An 18,285-nucleotide genomic window follows, 5' to 3' on the forward strand; every position below is an offset into this window, starting at 1 on the left:
GTCAGGTTTCTGAAAGAATTTAGCTAATGGGCTTCATTGCTCACAGACCTCGAATCCCAGAGAATCAACATGAAGGTGACAGACAAGTACAAAACTTGAAGCTTCTAAGAGTGAGTAAGTGATGAAGTTTTGTGAGCAGTTTTTCCAACGTGGGAGTTCTAATTTGCCCCACCCAAAATTTGAAGCAGCCTTGCATAAAGGGAAAGAAAGCAGATGTGAATGCTTATGTTAAAAGTCAGCTAATTTAAACCTAACTAAAAAATTCTTAGCTGCGGAGAGGGCCAGAATATTGAAGGAGCTCTGCAGCATCTCCTCTGGAGGCATTTCTGAATAATATCTCTCTTGAATGGCTTAGCTGTACAGGTAATGGGAAAAGCTGACTCAGGGCTGCCTCCAGGCTTAGCAGGGAATATATTCTGGGTACCATTGTGAGTATTAGGGAAGGCCTGAAAATCACTGACAGAAAGGCTAATGTTGTACAGTTCAGATTCCCCCAAGGAAGAAAATGTTTATGCAATTCAACCTTAGTAACCTGAGTTGTAAGCTACTTGTTTTCTGCAAACATCAGAGTTAATAGTACCTGTACCCTAAACTACTAGTTTGTGGCATATTTTTGGATCCATTTTTCTTTCCACTTAAGAACAACTTTTAACCTTGTATCAGGAATGTTCTCTTAGATTCAGAGAGAACCACAGAAGTCAGTTGGCAGTTTGTTACTGTGACCCGTGGGACAGGGGTAGCCCCTTCAGAAGTCCTCACCCAGCTGCACACTTGCCACACTCCCTGTGACTACTTCAGACTGCATTAACTGAGCACAGAGCCATGGGGCCAGGGAAAGTGTGGCACTACAGAGAGGCGCGAGTGAAATGCTGAGGCTTACTGGGAAACCTGGGCTGACTCACTTGCCTCCTGAGCCAGGTCCTGCTGCACTCCCACACTTCTTTATGCCCCTGCTTTATGACCCCAGGACTGTCTTTGTGCCCTGGCTGTATAAATATTTCCCTGAGGCCTTCAGGAAGTTTCAAGTAGCATAGTACATGAAATAAGTTATGCAGTGAAGGAAGGGAAGAAAGGAAGAATGTATTTGAAAGGAGAGTTGTTAACATTAAGTCCTATACACCATCCATCTTTCTCCTAATATTTTTTAATAAACATGTATTAAGCACAGTTTGTATATGTAATGTATTTATTGAGCAGTTGAACTCATAGGATTGAAATATGAAATTTTTCCCCCCAATCTTCAACCACATTTTAGAGTTAGGAAAGGTGTTGCTGAGTTCTTTTTGTTTTGTTTTTTTATTTTCTTATTTCAGTAACTTTAGAGGTACAAGTGGATTTTGGTTACGAGGATGAATTGTATGGTGGTGAAGTCTGGCCGTTAGTGTCACCCAAATAATGTACATTGTACCCAACTATTGACATTTTAAGATGGATTTTTTTTTTTTTAATTGTAGAGAGCTGTCCTGTTCATCGTGGGCCTCTACCTACCAGATGCCAGTAGCATTCCCCTAGTTATGACAACCAAAAATGTCTCCACACATTGCCAAATGTCCCCTGGTTGAGAACCACTAAATACACACCCATGTAACCATTATCCAAAAAGAAGATTTAGATCATATCCATTTCCCATAAAGTTCCCTTCAGGTGTTTTACAGTTAATCATCCCTCTTTGAAAACCACTGTCTCTCTTTTCTATCATCTTGGATTCATTTTGTCTATATTTGGACTTTGTATAAATTGAATCATATAGTATGTACTCTCTTTTGTCTCAACCTCCCACTTAACATAATGTTTTTGCAATTTATCCATATTATTGCATTTATCAATAGTTCATTCTTTTCTGTTGCAGAGAAGTATTTCACTGAATAAATATGCCACAATTTGTTAATCAGTTCTCCTGTTAATGGACACTTAGTTTGTTTCCTACTGGGGGCTATTTTGAGTAAGGCTGCTGTAAATATTCTGGTAAAATCTTTTTGTGGACCTGTTTTCATCTCTCTCAGGTACATATCTAGGAATGTAATTGCTGGGTTGTTAGGATAGATGTATATTTCACTTTTAATAAACTGCTAAACACTTTTGCAAAGTGCATGTGCCATTTTACACTCCCAGCAACCATGTCTGAGAGCTCCGGCTGTTCCGTGTCTTCATCAGTGACATCATTTGGTGATGCCAATCTTTTATTTAGCTATTCTGGGTATCTCATTATAATTTTCGTTTGCATTTCCCTAACGACCAGTGATATGAGCACCTTTTCATATGCTTTATCTTCTCTTGTGAAGGATCTGTTTTAAGGCTTTTTATCATTGACTGTAGGAGTCCTGTTCCCCTCCTACATCCGCCACCACTACCCGTAATTGGTTTGAGTTTTACAGGAAACTCAGGGACTGAGAAACCTTTGGCCATCTGAATAAATTTGATCGAAAATATAAAAACCACTATGAAACATGCCTTCTGGATTTTGTTTGTTTGTTTCCATTTCCAAACATCCTGTGAGTTTATAAAGTATTTTTCCTTAGAGGTTAGAAATACTCCTCCTAATTAGCCAGACACATATGCAGAACTACTTTAATTTTCTATGGCATAGCCTCCCAGTGCTCACAGCCCCTACACAGCAACAGCCCAACCTCATCCACAGCTTTGACAAGCAAATTAACAGCAGGAACCTGTCCTCACATAAGGCAGTGAGTCACTTTTATAATTCCATGCCCAAGGGAGTTTTGTGGTGAGCCTTTTTTTGGAAGCAGTTATTTCTCCCTCCTCCCTCTGTTTTTCTTTTACCCATACAGGAATGTCTTTACCTAGTTTAAAAAGAATTAAGTTCTCTACCTAGAAAGATCCTTTTTTCCATTCCTATTTTCTGATAATAAAACTTAGCTGTTTCCTTTTAATTACAGTGGAAAAGGGAGGGACTTATGAACTTTCTTTTGTTTTAGTTTGTCCAATAAAATGACTTCAATTGTTAAGATGGTTTTAACTGTCCTACTTAGCTAACCGGATAGAAAGATTCATCTCTGAGTAGTTTAGGACCTTGTTTCTAAATAGGATACAAGAACACTTGAAGCAGGGTGTTTTCTTGCTGCACTTTGAAAAGGGAAGGCAGTGGCCTGCAGAAGGGGAATGGCTTGTGTTATGTGTATACGTGAGGTTAAGTGTTCAAGGGCTTTGTAAGCAGTAAGGCAGTCTCCAGATGTGGTGGCTAAATACCATTCCCCACTAAAAGGAACCACGTTTCTTGGGAAAATGGCTGATTCTATGTCTGAGATAAGAAATGTACAAGACAAGACTGAGTTCTGTCTTACCATAAGTGAGGGAAAAAGTAATCAAATTAGTTTAAACTACTAGGATCATGTCAAAAGGACTTAGGCTCTAAGTTGAAGAGGTTCTTACTGACAAAGATGGGCAGGTTTGAGTATCAGTGAGAATGACTGCAGTGGATTAAAGCATATCAAATATACTTCAAATCCATGAATTCATAAGGACACTAAAAGCATAAAAGTGGTCACATTTCAGTCTTTGGAAAACTTTGCAGAACAAAAGGCCTGATTTCTTTGAAACACAAATTGCAAATGGAGAAAAAAACGAAGGAAGAGGAGCCTGTTATTTAAAAGCAATGTAAAAGACTTATTAGTTGTGATACTTGGATCACATTTGGATTCTGATTTAAACAAATGCCAACTGTTTAAAAAAAAAAAAAAAAGTATGAGCTAGTTGGGAAATTTAGTCACTGACAGGATATTTGGTTTTATTAAGGAATTATTGATATTTTAAATGTGATCATGGCATTATGGTTTTATTTTTATAGTAACCTTTCTCTTTTAAAGATACATACTGAATTTTATGTGAAGTACTAGGACTGGGATTTGCTTCAGAAGAGGTCTGTGGCAGGGATTTGAATGAAACAAATGGCCGTGAGCTTGTAATCATTGTTTCTGAGTAATAAATATGTGTAGATTTGTTATATCTTTACTAGAGAATATATTAATATTTGAAAATTCTCATAAGTTAAAAACAAAACCAGTTGAGTACACTACAGATTGTTACTGTGAAGGGTTTATTGGAGAACAAAAGCAGATGTTTGAACAGGGAGAGAGGACTGCTGGGATGACTAGACTTGAGTAAGGAGCTGTATCTTGCTGGCCTTGTTTGTTGGTATGTGGCACTGAAAAAATTAATATCCAGTGATCTAACCTGCCCCCAACATTTTTCTATCTTTTGATTTAGTGAAAAATGTGTGGCTCTTCCTTTCACTCGAACATTTAGAGGCCACTGTAGGGTATTAATTGGCCTAATTTCAATATTGTTTTGTGTGAGAGACTAGGGAGGCCCTAGGAGAGGGAGAAAGACAGGGGAATGGCTGGTCATTGGTTCGGACAGAACACACAACGTTTATCGATTAAGTTTGTGGCTACATATGGGCATGATTTGTGGTGCCCCAAAATAATTACAATAGTAACATCAGTGATCACTGATCATAGATCACCATAGTAGGTATAATATTAATGGAAACGTTCAAAATATTGAGAGAATTACCAAAATGTGATGCAGAAAAATGAAGTCAGCATATGTTGTTGGAAAAATGGGCGCCAGTAGACTTGCTTAATGCAGGGTTACTGCAAACCTTCAATTTGTAAAAAATGCAGTATCTGCAAAGTACAATAAAGTGAAGCAGAATAAGTGAGATGCGCCTGTATTAGTAAAGGACTATTCAGCCAAATAGTTTCATATATTAAAGATCCATGGCTTAATCATTAATCCTGGATTTAGAGTTGAATTTCTCAGGAGTAGATTATGTCAGCAATCCAGGATGTGCTGCTTTGAATCCCTAGGAGTGCTGCCCATTACAAACCTTTAGACGCCCCCTACACAATCCAATACAGTCAGTGGCCTCTGGGCTTCAAGTTATTTTTCAAGGAGCAGGTGATATTTTACACTAAGCAACCTACATTCTTGTATTTGAAAATGCTATAGGTTTATAGTTTTTTCTTCAGATGCAATATCTGCAATTTCAGTGACTATCACTGGTAGATGTTTTGTTACTTAGGGTAACATAGAAAAAAAAAGCCTTGGATATTTTCTATACACAATTAGCCATTTATGCTTCTCCTTTAAAAATAAACAAACATGAATTTATTTATTAGCAGCAGACAGCGAAAGAGATGCACCTGGAGCAATATTTAAAAGAAACACTTAGGTTTAGTATAATAATATTAAGCTCTTCCATTTATCGAAGGCCTCATCTGTGCCTTGGCCTGCTGAGCCGTTTATGTCCTTTATTACTAATCCCCACAACCACTGGTGGGCAGAACTGGAGGGAGCTAAGGCTCCAAGAGGTCATTCAGCTAGTAAATGTCAGGAAGGCATTCAATCTCAGCTCTCCCAAGAGCTTATATTCTTCTGCTCTCCCGCCACCTCTAGCAGTGTACAAACTGCTGCCTTCTTACACTAATCTGTTTTTACTTCTCTCTGTGTAGTGTACAGTAGTCCTCATTTAACGTGGTTGATAGGTTCTTGGAAACTGTGACTTTAAGTAAAATGACGTATGGCAGGTCCTTGAATAATATTGTTTCCTTCAATGTCATTTCATTGTAACTTTGATGATAAAAAATTGGTTCATTATGCTTCGTTTAGCTTAAAGTTAGAGCTTCCAAAAATCTGTCAAGACCATTAACTGAGAATTTACTGTACTTTATCTCCAATTCTCCTGTCTTTTCATATCAATTAGAATTCACCTTTCTGCACCTTCCTGGTAGCCACCTGAGACTTCCAACTTCTCATGAAGAGTCTACCACTTTGAATGCTGAGAGCCTTTTTCTAGTCCCATACCCTACACTGTTCTTGACCTGGAAGAGTTCAGTGAACAGTTCTGTATAAAAGAGCCCCCTTTGTCTTCCATGTGGCCAAAAGTAAAAAAGCCAAGGCTTCTGGTGAAACATCCTACAGCATCCTCTTCAGCTTTTCAGCTTGTTCCCCTCTGTTGGTATGACCGTTTATAAACTCCTCATAAGCCATTATTTACCCCTCCTTTAAAACAGACAGGCTAATTTCTGTTTTGTGATCCCTCTTTATTTCCAGCAAGTCCAAATACTAGACTTAAGAAATAAATGGTATTTATTTTTAAATGGCTATATTAGCATGTTTTTCTTTTTAAAATTTGTATGTCTTAAGTATATTTTCAAAGGAATGTCTGAGTAGCAAATGGCTAAAGAAAATGAGTATCTGGTTACATTTTGATCCCTTTCTTGCCAGACCTTACCTGTTATTTAATTATTCCAAGTCATAATCATTTTTACTGAACTGATTCAACGATGCTATACTATGACATATCCAACTTTCTAAACTTAACAAAAATTCCTTCCCAAGATTTCAGGCCAATTTGTCATCTATCCTGTTGGCTCTCCTCCTCTGACAGAAGTTTCCTCCTCTAATAAAGTAATTATTTTCTCTTAAAAGTAGGATTTACTTTGCCATTCTATCTCTTCTTTCTCCTCCTTGCCACTAATCCAAAATAAGTAATCTACTTTCTTCTCAAAAAATAGGGTGCTAGCTGGGCATGGTGACTCACCCATAATCCCAGCACTTTGGGAGGCTGAAGTGGGAGGATCACTTGAAGCCAGGAGTTTGAGACCAGCCTGGGCTACAAAGTGAGATCTCATCTCTACAAAAAAAAAAAAAAAAAGAATACACGCATCATTTCAACTGCTACTAAATCTGGTTTAAAATTGGATTATGGATTCCTTCTTCAGTTAAAGTTACCATAGCAATTATCTCTCACCATAATTAAATGGAAGGGAGCTTTTATGATGGAATGAATGTGAGGCTCAGAGACAAAGATCTGCTCGCACCCCTAGTCTCCTTACTAGCTTACAGCCACGAGCAAAAGTTACCTAACTTCTCTGACCTTTGAGTCTTCACTTATAATTTGGGTAGAATTAAATTAGATATTTAATTCAAGTGGATTTTTTAAGGATTTAGTGAGATGGTACCATGCTTGGCACTTAATTTCTTCACTGCACAGTAACATATTAACATTTACTAAAGCACTTATACAAACTACTGAAAAATTTAAACAGTCTGTTGATAGGTGTACTGAGTTCTATACAATTTTATCACCTGTGTATGTGTATCCACCACCATAGTCAAGACACTGAATAGTTCTATCAAAACAGGAATCCCTCCTATTGCACTTTTATAATCACACCCTGTCTGCCCTCTCCACCATCCTTAACCCCAGCAATCATTGCTGTGTCCTTAACTTGTAAAATTTTGTCATTTCGAAAATGTTATGTGAATGGACTGAAACAGTGTGTAACCTTTTGAGATTGGTTTTTTTCACTCAGCATAATTCCCTAGAGATTCTTCCGAGTCTTATGTATTGATAGTGGGCTGCTTTTTATTGCTGAGCAGTGTTCCATGGTGTGGATGTACAACAGTTCAACCATTCACGTGGGCTGATTCCAGGTTTTGGATATTAAAATAATGCTGCCTTAAGCATTCGTGCACAGATTATTATGCGAACGTAAGTTTCTATTTCTCTGAGACAAATTCCTAATTTGCAGTTGTTAGGTCATGTAGTAATTACATGTTTAGTTTTAAAAATAAACTGCCAAACTGTTTTCTCAAATGGCTCTACTCTTACATTCCCCTCCTCAGCAATGTATGGAAGACTCAGTTTCTTTGCCAACTTTTGGTGGTGGTACCGTAGCTTACTTTAAAGCCAAATTTGTGACCATTTTCTTTACCTGAGCTAACCAAATACATTTGCTGGAGACCCATGTGGAGTGACTAGATTTAGAAAAGAATGGAGTTATATGTGATATGCCACAGTCTAGTCATATGCCACATCAGAGCATATCAGAAGCTGTCCCCGCTAACTCCCACCTCCCAGAAAATTCATTCACTTAACTTTTAACAGACTAACTTTATATGATAGGTCAATTTGAACTTGAGATATTGGCCCCTTCAGTCTCTACATAGTGAACAAAAAGGGCTTGGCTTTCCTTTTGTCAGCAGTGGGCCCAAGCTCCTTTATTAATATTGGGAAATTGAACTGGACATAATTTGTTTCTTTCTCCCTTGACAATTTTATTGTCTTCTAGAGGAAAAAGATGTTTTTTGAAAATATTTTTGGGCACCCAAATTAGCACCTTTGAGTTTGCACTGGTCTAGAAATGAAGACACTGGAGTAGGAGTTAGAAGACCTGTGTTTGAGTTCTCGCCTAAATAGCTATGTCACTTTAATCCAATTCCTTTCTCGAGGACAGTTTGCTCAGCTGTATAAAATGGCTGGACTAGATCAACAGCTCTCAAACCTAGCAAGCATGAGAATCACCTGGACAGCCTATTAAAACACCCCTTACTAGGCCCCACCCCTAGATTCAGTAAGTCTGGAGTGGGCACAGTAATTTGCCTTTCTAACACGTTCTCAAATGAGGCCAGCAATGTTGGTCCAGAGACAACACCTGAGAAGCACTGGGCTGGACTATTTTAAAGTACTTCCTGGGACTGTCAGTCAATACCACCCTCTCCCAATCCCTGCTCCTCTGTCAGACTCCTCAGATTTGCTTTCTGGTGAAATAAGTTATGCACTTACTCCTTTTTTTTTTAAGTGATGCAGATGTGTAGTAAAATATAATGCAGCAATTAAAGATATCCTAGAATAATATTATTTGAAAATTACCACAATACATATTACATTTAGTTTTAGAAGTGCTATTTCACAAAACAGCTATATGGAATTGTCCAGAAAACATAGAAGTAAAAATCTAGAAATATGTATCCAAAATGTTAATAGTAGTTATCCCTAAGTGATGTAGCCACAAAATTTTTCTTTTTGTGTTGCACCTTCCTGTGTTTTGTAAGTTTGTCTGTAATTCATATAATCATAAGTCACATGTTTAAACAGGAATTATAGTAGGCAATATAAGTCTCAACTTCTCTAAGTTTCAATAATTACAATAAAGACCTTGTTGAATACCAACCAATAGAAGTAAGGCTTTTTTATTTCTGGTGTGAAATAAAATTGTCCAGGATGGTTTTCAAAGGCAGGTATGACCCTGCTTATCCCTTTCTCTTAAAAAATGTGTTAGGTCACCTTTTGCCATTCTTCCTACTGGACAGAATTCTTCACTCGTGCACAAGTAGCCCAGACCTCAGGGCCACTCGTTAAGTATCTCAATACTGCCTGCATAGTGTTTCTATGACACTTTTCCACTGATAACTAGTGGGATCCACAGTCACAACCTTACAAGCTATTTCCTCCTCTTTCCTTCACAGTGGGTCGGAAAGCGTTTTGTCTGCATGAAGCAAGTTTTCTTCTTGGTTGCACGTCTGTTAAAATAATTAATATTTACAGCTAAAATAGGAATTTAAAAATTGCCACTGAAATAAATCTATTTAAATGACAGAACCCATTCATCTGTGGAAATCTATTTTGTTCCACAATATAGGGGTTCATGGCCCCTCCTAGGATTTCTAGTTGTACTGATATCATAAGCATACCATTTCTTCACCAGCTGTGCTTCTTAACCTTAAGGCAAGAGTGGGCATGGTTTCCTTTAAATATGATATATTAAAATGGTTTTGCTGCTAAAGTCACCTCTCCTTAAGCACCTGAAAATATTTCAATTAATTGATACTATAGAAAAGCACTTTATTTCTGAGCTCTAGAAACTCTGTTTCTGAATAAACTTGTTTGGTCAGAGGCATGTCACCAATAGGGCAGCACAGTGGTGATTTTCAAAACACCACTCTAGGCCAAAGCTGCAGCAGTGCCACTGTTCCCTTCTGCAGGTTCCTTCCTGCGGCTATTCCATAGGAAGGAGAAATTAAAGGGACTTTTTGATTTGTGAGTGTGTGAGCATGTATTGAGGTAGCACCATTTTATATGTTGTGCTTTAACACCCACCCATATTAGTATCCTCGAATGATTTCCTTACAAATGTTTTGTGCTTCAGAGGCAATATATTTTTATGTAACATCGGAAGACTGCTATGTAAATGTTGGCCCCATGGGTTTGTTCTCATTAGTAAAGTTACCGAATTTGCTTTATATGACTGGGAGCATCAGAACTGCTTGTTCACTACAGTGTTACAATAGCACCATCCAATGCCAACAATACTGTCCGTAGTCCATTTATTCTAAAAGAAGTGAGGAGATGTTCATGTCTAGGACTTACTTGCTTTGTTGAAGAATAGGATCAAGATCCAGTAACTGCTATAGTGGTCCTTGATTTCAGCCCCATCTAGAGATGAAAAGCCACCAGTAGTCCTCTTCTCTCTGCCACATACACATCTCTTAAAGTACTTCTCATCCTGTAAGTGGACTGCTGGCCTTCTACCTAGATGTCTGCAAGAAGACATAACAGGGCTCAGCCTAACTTTTTAAATCAACAAGGTGTTTAGTTATATGTAAATTTTCATAGTGCATCATGGCTTAAAGCAAATACAGGGTGAAAGTTTAATTTATAGACACCCATCTTTTTTTCTCTCTCCACCTTTTAAAAGTTCTTACAGAATGTGTGCAGAAAGCCCAGGGTTGGAGGGCTACACTGGTGTTCCCTTAGTCTACTGTTTCTGTCCCTTACACACATAATTGTTGCCAATTCGGAGGGACAGGGTTTTCTTCCTCATTGGACTGCTTCTCACATTTTTGGTGTTTTGTTTGGTCCTTCCTGTCTGCCAGTCATTTATTTAGCAGGCCAGCATCCTAGGGGGATCAAGTGTGTGCCAAACTCTGTGCCATGCCGGGCTTTATGGCTCTCTTTGCCTCCTCCAGGGTAGTGTCTCAGGAGGCTCTCTTGCTTTCATAATGCCAAAATAGTCTTGTTTCTCCCAGCAGGTTTTAAGGTCCATCTTAAATTTACTACACCTTATTGGAATCACCTAATTCCTTGACTACCTCTCCCACTCTCATTTCAGCAGGAGGCGGAAATTCCTTCTCAGTGTGCTCTGTGGCTGGAACAATCAGTGCCACATGGGAGATAATTACTGATTGAATGAATGAAGCTAGCCTCCCAGCCCAGAGAGAGAAATATCTTTAAAGCTTTTGTTTATTATACTTTAAGTTCTGGGGTACATGTGCAGAACGTGTAGTTTTCTTGCATAGGTATACACGTGCCATGGTGGTTTGCTGCACCCATCAACCTGTCACCTACATTAGGTATTTCTCCTATTGCTATCCCTCCCCTAACCCCCCATCCCCAACAGGCCCCAGTGTGTGATGTTCCCCTCCCTGTGTCCGTGTGTTCTCGTTGTTCAGCTCCCACTTATGAGTGAGAACATGTGGTGTTTGGTTTTCTGTTCTTGTGTTAATTTGCTGAGAATAATGGTTTCCAGCTTCATCCATGTCCCTGCAAAGGACATGAACTCATCCTTTTTATGGCTGCATAGTATTCCATGGTGTGTATGTGCCTCATTTTCTTTATCCAGTCTATCATCAATGGTCATTTGGGTTGGTTCCAAGGCTTTGCTATTGTAAACAGTGCTGTGATAAACATACGTGTGCATGTATCTTTTTAGTAGAATGATTTATAATCCTTTGGGTGTATACCCAGTAATGGGATTGCTGGGTCAAATGGTATTTCTAGTTCTAGATCCTTGAGGAATGACCACACTGTCTTCCACAATGGATGAACTAATTTACACTCCCACCAAAAGTGTAAAAGCATCCCTTCTTCTCCACATCCTCTCCAGCATCTGTTGTTTCCTGACTTTTTAATGATCGCCATTCTAACTGGCATGAGATGGTATCTCACTGGTTTTGATTTGCATTTCTCTAATGACCGGTGATGATGAGCTTTTTCTCATCTGTTTATTGGCTGTATAAATGTCTTCTTTTGAGAAGTGTCTGTTCATATCCTTTGCTCAATTTTTGATGTGGTTGTTTGTTTTCTTGTAAATTTGTTTGAGATCTTTGTAGATTCTGGATATTAGTCCTTTGTCAGATGGATAGATTGCAAAAATTTTCTCCCACTCTGTAGGTTGCCTGTTCACTCTGATGACAGTTTCTTTTGAGAGGAGTATCTTACAGTATTTATCTAACACAAAAAGTTGAGTCTAGGGTATCGTCAACATGGATGCGATTAATGCCAAATTAGTGAGTTAGTAAAAACTACCTAATCCCAGTATTATTTTAAGACATCAAGTATATTTGCTAGATGCTAGAATAGGTTGTAGTTTTTAATTTTATTTTTGTTTTTACATTTATATTGTATGTTTTGTATAGAAAATTTGGATCTTGGAAACTAGATTTTATTTTAATTAATTAATTTGTTTATTTATTTTTGAGATGGAGTCTCGCTCTACCACCCAGGCTGTGGAGTTCAGTGGTGGGATCTCAGCTCACTGCAACCTCTGCCTCCTGGATCCAAGCGATTCTCCTGCCTCAGCCTCCCAAGTAACTGGGATTACAGGCACCCACCACCATACCCAGCTAATTTTTGTGTTTTTAGTAGAGAGGGGGTTTCGCCATGTTGGCCAGGCTGGTCTCAAACTCCTGACCTCAAGTGATCCACCCACCTCAGCCTCCCGAAGTGCTGGGATTACAGGTGTTAGCCACGGCGCCTGGCCAAGAAACTGGATTTTATAATATAAGGGCATAAGCTGTCCTTGTCCTTTTCCTTTTCTACTATAAAAACAGCCTGTTTCAGATCATAATTTTGAACATGCACTGGACAAAAATATATATCTAAAGGAAAGTTTTATTTTATTTTTTTAAGTCAACAATGTCCTTTTTAAAAGGAACATTTTTGTCTGTCTACTTAGTGTAAAGAGTCCTTTCTAAAGCCTTTCTACGTAGCCAGCCTTGATGATATATTTTTTTAGTGATTGAAATTCTAAGGCCAAGCAGAGTGGCTCACGCCTGTAATCCCCGCGCTTTGGGAGGCTGAGGCGGGTGGATCACGAGGTCAGGAGTTCAAGACCAGCCTGACTAACATGGTGAAACCCCGTCTCTACTAAAAATACAAAAATTATCCAGTGTGGTGGCGTGCACATGTAATCCCAGCTACTCAGGAGGCTGAGGCAGGATAATTGCTTGAACCCAAGAGGCGGAGGTTGCTGTGAGCCAAGATGGGGCCACTGCACTCCAGCCTGGGCAACAGAGCAAGACTCCCTCTCAAAAAAAAAAAAGAAAGAAAGAAAGAAAAAGAAAAAAAAAAAACGAGAAAGAGGATAAGAAATTCTAAGTCAATGTTGAGAAATCAGTTAATATAAATTTATCTAGGGTAAAATAACATTAAAAAATGTTTAACTTGTTACACAAAGGTATTAATGCATCCCAAACTTACATTTGGTCAATGATACTGTGTCCGGAATTGGTGGGTTCTTGGTCTCGCTGAAGGGCTCCTCAAGTGCCGCCAGAGTGGATGCCGAGGCCGAGGAGGCACCGAGAGCGAGGGCTGCTAGCATGTTGTCACCTCTCAATACATCAACCTGGCCATGTTTATTGTGGTTTAAGAAGATTGTTTTTAGATGATTACTCAAAGCAGAGACATCATTGTTAGACATCTTAACATCCTCTCCCTCTCTCCATTTCCAAGTGTAACTATTCAGGTATACAGAACTAAGTCAAATCTTATAACCAACAGGAAAGGGTTGTCTTTTGTTTTTTAAAATAATTATTTAGACTTTGTAACTATATTCCAGAAATGTAACAACCAACAGAGCTTTAAGCTGCAGCTATAGTCATATGCACTGAGAAGTTTAAAACTTTACTTTGGGGAATAAAACTAAAAAGATGAAATATAGAGATCTTTCTCAGTGTAGTGGAACAAAATAAAATTATCCTCTCTTAAAATAAATGGCAGTTAGGGGAAGTAATTTTTCCTGTCATGGATAAATGGTAGGGAACACAAAGTCAGCATTTGAAATATGTTAACTCACAGTGTTTTAAATATAAGGAATAAAATGCATTGTACAGTACCTGTTCCCAAGAATGGCTGCAGTTTCATGTTGAGTCTTTAAAAATACATAATGTGCTTAGCAAATGAAACTATAAAAACTAGATTAAAAAAAGACATTAAGCCAAATTTTAATCTTTTTCTTTTTCACTGGGAGGGTCCATTTTGTGTTATTTAATTCAGTCAGCTCAGCCTCGTTTGTAGTTGTTCCTCATCTTGAGTTCATATTCACAGGCATGCAAAAGAAACCTTTTGATAGTTGAGGCAATACCAAAGATTGGAAGTCTCTAAGCCTCTGTAGTTTTCTGTCATTCATCTCTAAAGTTATAGTGGGAAAAGCACGGATTAGAAATCAATTTCTTTCTAAGCCTACCATGTCACTTAACAGCTTTGCTACCTGAGCAAGTTTCATACGTTTTCTGAGCTTCTGTTTCTTCATATGTAAAACAAAGTTTCAAATGCCTGCTTTACTAAACCATAGGACTGTGCTGTGAATGAAAAAAATCAAAGTAGGCTTAATAAGGTGTTTTACAAATTTCATGTACATCCTGTTAGAATTCCCATTTTGTGGATGAGGAAAGGCTGAATGGGGCTGGCTGATAATTCTTTGTTATATGGGCTCTCTACATTGTAGGAGAACGTCCCTGGCCTCTGTCCACTGGATGCTAGTAGCGTCCCCTCCCAGTTATACTGACAACCGAAAATGTCTCCAGATACTGCCAGACACCCCTCAGTACACAAAATCACCTCAAGTTGAAAATCACTATTCTGTATAGCTAAAATTCTTAACCATTTTCTTTTTTTTCTTCTTTTTTGAGACAGACTTTCCCTCTGTCAGCCAGGCTAGAGTGCAGTAACGTGATCTCGGCTCACTGCAACCCCCGCCACATGGGTTCAAGTGACTCTCATGCCTCAGCCTCCCGAGTAGCAGGGATTACAGGTACCTGTCACCATGCCTGGCTAATTTTTGTATTTTTAATAGAGACAGGGTTTTACCATATTGGCAGGCGGTTCTCAAACTCCTAACCTCAAGCCATCTGCCTGCCTTGGACTCCCAAAGTGCTGGGATTACAGGCCACTTGGGCCACTGTGCCCGGACTCTTAACCATTTTTGTAATGTCATTTATCAGTGTTATCCTTATGCTAAGTATTTCCTGGTTGGAATACTCCATGACGTAGCAATTTTCAGAATTAAAAAGGAGATAAATGGTTTCTTCCATTGTCTTTCTGTCTGAATATAAGCAGCGGCATTGTCTTCTTTGTACGGTTGTGAGCTTCCTGTCCCTATAAACTATGTAGAAGCAGAATGTTGCCTGCCAGGGATGCTGCCCACAGTGAGCCCTAAGTCAAACTCAATGACCTCTGCTCTTCCTTCCCCTGTTTATTATAACAGGCTCTACTGGCCTCTTTTCTCATCTGTTATATTCACAGACTTCTAATATCTCTTGTCAGCTGAGAGACAGGGGAAACGCGTGGATCTTCCTAATCATTATTATTAGGTTTTGAAGGGAAGGTGAGTGTTAAAGACAGAGAGAGTTGGCAGCTCTACAGCAACGCAGGTTTTATGTCCAGCACAGACCTGCAGAGGTGGGGGACCAGCTGAATGCCAGCTAGAGCTCACCGCTGCTTACAGGCTGGGGTATTTATAGGTATGGGCGGGAGGGGTCCGGGCAGTATGGCTTGCTGCCTGGCAGGATATTGATAAGATGTTCCTATGATCAGGCGGTTTGGCCCTTTTTCCAGTGGGATGTCATAGATGTTCTTTGGGCCTTTGTCCAGCAAGGTGTGATAGGGATGTTCCTTCCGTTGGGCCTTTGCCCGGCAGGGTATGATAAGAAAGTCAGGTGGTTGGGCAGGATGTTTCTCATGGTCTGAACCCCCATGGAATGTTTTACTTTGGCCAGGGTCAGTGAAATGGTGGCGGGGCTTACCAAATGGTGCAGCTTGAACTAACAGTGGTCTCATTTGAGCTTCACAGTAAGCTCTTGAGGTTTGCATCAGTTGTCCACGTTTACATTTTGTTTAAGGATCAACCTTTCCTCTTTGCTGCTCCTTCCAATTTGGTGTTCTCTTGATAGAGAAACTCAGCAGGAAGTTGATATGGAAACTCAGCAGGTGCCTTTCTCACCAGCACTGTACGAAGGGTAACATCCTTCTGAATTACTCAGCATAAAGCAGATGCTTTCTGCCCTGTGTGACCCTCCCTTTTCCTTTTCTTTTAACAGAGATAGTTAAATACACACCTCTTTTTACTGCATTCGGGGACTTAAGGACAAACTTTCCTGATGCTATTGACAGATGTCCCATACTTCCCCAAGAGTAGAATGTTTTTACTTCTCTTGCTCACACCTAATACGAGCTTCCCAAGCCTCCCATACTTCATGATCTATCTCTGCTCTATACTTGACTCTCTTCCTCATGCTGGCACAGTTCCCAATGTATTGTCACCCCTGAACTAAACCTTTCTGAACATTTATGATTGACTTTGTTATGTTTGTTTCTGTTTTCAAAACTATTGGGAAATTAGATACATTTGATCTAGGCCTCATTACATAGTCTGAAAATATTTTGTACATAAGACTGTGTGAATTAGTTTTTTTAACTCTAGGTTTTAAGATGAATTGCTGCTGACCAACCAGTATAAGTGAAAGTATCACCATGACCTAGGAGAGACTGGTATCATTACCTATAGGGATGAAGACCTGGAATTGCCCAGGAATGAGACTCAGAATTCTAAATATGGAAGGTCCAAAACAATAGTTGTGAACCAATGGGAACGAGGACTGGATTACTTCATGGCAATATAACTTTAGTTTCAATTAAAACTATTTCTCTCTTTTAAAATGCATGTGAATCATCTTAATTACTATATGGTTCATTAAAAAAAAAGGACTAATTGGCTCCTCCTGTAAAATACAATGTCTAGATCCACTAAGAGTCATTTTTCTGTTTAAATAAGTGTATGTTCTTATTGACCAGACTTACCTGATTCTGATTTAATGTACATGCAGCCATTTTCTCATATTATAGAAGTAAAGCACTGTGGGTTTTTCTTCCTTCTCCAGGTGGCCTTTTTGAAGATGTAACTATGAAGCTGGGCATTCTCCTCCCCTGGCAGACAGCTCTCAAGCAGGAGCACACTGAGGCCAGCAGTCAGCTCAGGAGGCATCAGTTACAAAGACAAGAACCAGAGCTATGGGATAAGAGTACTGCATTGAAGTTTTAAGTTTACTTGTTTGCATATATTCTCTAAGAGAAGAGTTAACTTCAGATCTTTGAAAACCCAGGACTGCGAAGAAAGTCGTAGTAGCAGGTTGAGGCAAGTATAGAAGTTACATCTCTATTTCCCACAGAGAGGAATATTCACATATGTGCTGTGTCAGCACCACCTGGAAAGTTATTAGCTAATGGAGACCCATCTGTCCTGTGTGGAATCCAGTGAGGAATTTTATGGGTGGAACTGAATGTTAACTGCTATAAATCCTAGGAAATAAACTTTTAAAGAGTTTCTTAAGATCATTTAAAACAAATTTTAAAAAAGAAAAATAGAAAACATTTAATACTTTATTCAGAGGAGATGCTCGGTAGATGTTTGTTGAATGAATGATTATCAAATCAAAGGATTTCCCATTTATGCAAATCTGCATGTTTCTTTTGTTATTTCCTTTACCATACACTATTGCAAATTAATAAATATACCGCACTAGCATCCTGTTACAGAGTTGTTCTATTCTTTGTGTACTAGCACAAGTGGTGAGGAAAACTTTGAGTGAGAATGATAGAGCTACAGGGAATCCCACAGAGTACAGGCTAGCTCCTAATTTCACAAAGAATGTTTGAGACTTGCCTAGAATCACACAGCTAGGATCAAAGCTGGGACTGGAGCCAGGCAGGTCCATCTCCTCTGCCCAAGATCTGAACCTTCTCTCTCTGACATCCTCCTTTCCTGCTCCATGATCAGGAGGACAGTCTCTGGATTTGCAGATATCCTTGCTGTTCATTGGCATTAATCCCTGCAGACCACCTAATACGTCTTGCCTCAAAAAACCCTGAATTTTCTATCTGCAAGTGTTCTAACTTTTTTTTTTTTTTTTTTTTTTTTTGAGATGGAGTTTGGCTCTCTTTGCCCAGCTGGCATGCAATGTGATCTCGGCTCACTGCAGCCTCCACCTCTGGGGTTCAAGTGATTTGCCTGCCACAGGCTTCCGAGTAGCTGGGATTACAGGCAGCCGCCATCACGCCTGGCTAATTTTTTGTATTTTTAGTAGAGACGGTGTTTTGCCCTCTCTACCAGTCACCAGAGGCTGGTCTTGAACTCCTGACCTCAGGTGATCCACCCACCTCGGCCCTCTAAAGTGCTGGGATTACAGGCGTGAGCCACCATG

At 39.3% G+C, this 18,285-nt stretch overlaps 1 protein-coding gene across 2 annotated transcripts in view; it reads left to right on the top strand.

The window, feature by feature from the left end:
* The window catches only part of UBE3D (ubiquitin protein ligase E3D), a 187,856-nt gene extending 170,316 nt beyond the window's left edge, over nucleotides 1-17,540 (top strand). For both annotated transcript variants that reach the window (XM_026454542.1, XM_026454541.2), the window contains one exon: nucleotides 16,966-17,540. In XM_026454542.1, coding sequence (XP_026310327.1) covers nucleotides 16,966-16,986 — 21 coding nt within the window. In that variant the 3' untranslated portion in view covers nucleotides 16,987-17,540. The remainder of the gene's footprint in view (nucleotides 1-16,965) is intronic.
* Nucleotides 17,541-18,285: the final 745 nt, after the last annotated feature.

This window comes from Piliocolobus tephrosceles, chromosome 5 (genome assembly GCF_002776525.5).
Source record: "Piliocolobus tephrosceles isolate RC106 chromosome 5, ASM277652v3, whole genome shotgun sequence".
Classification (NCBI taxonomy): domain Eukaryota; kingdom Metazoa; phylum Chordata; class Mammalia; order Primates; family Cercopithecidae; genus Piliocolobus; species Piliocolobus tephrosceles.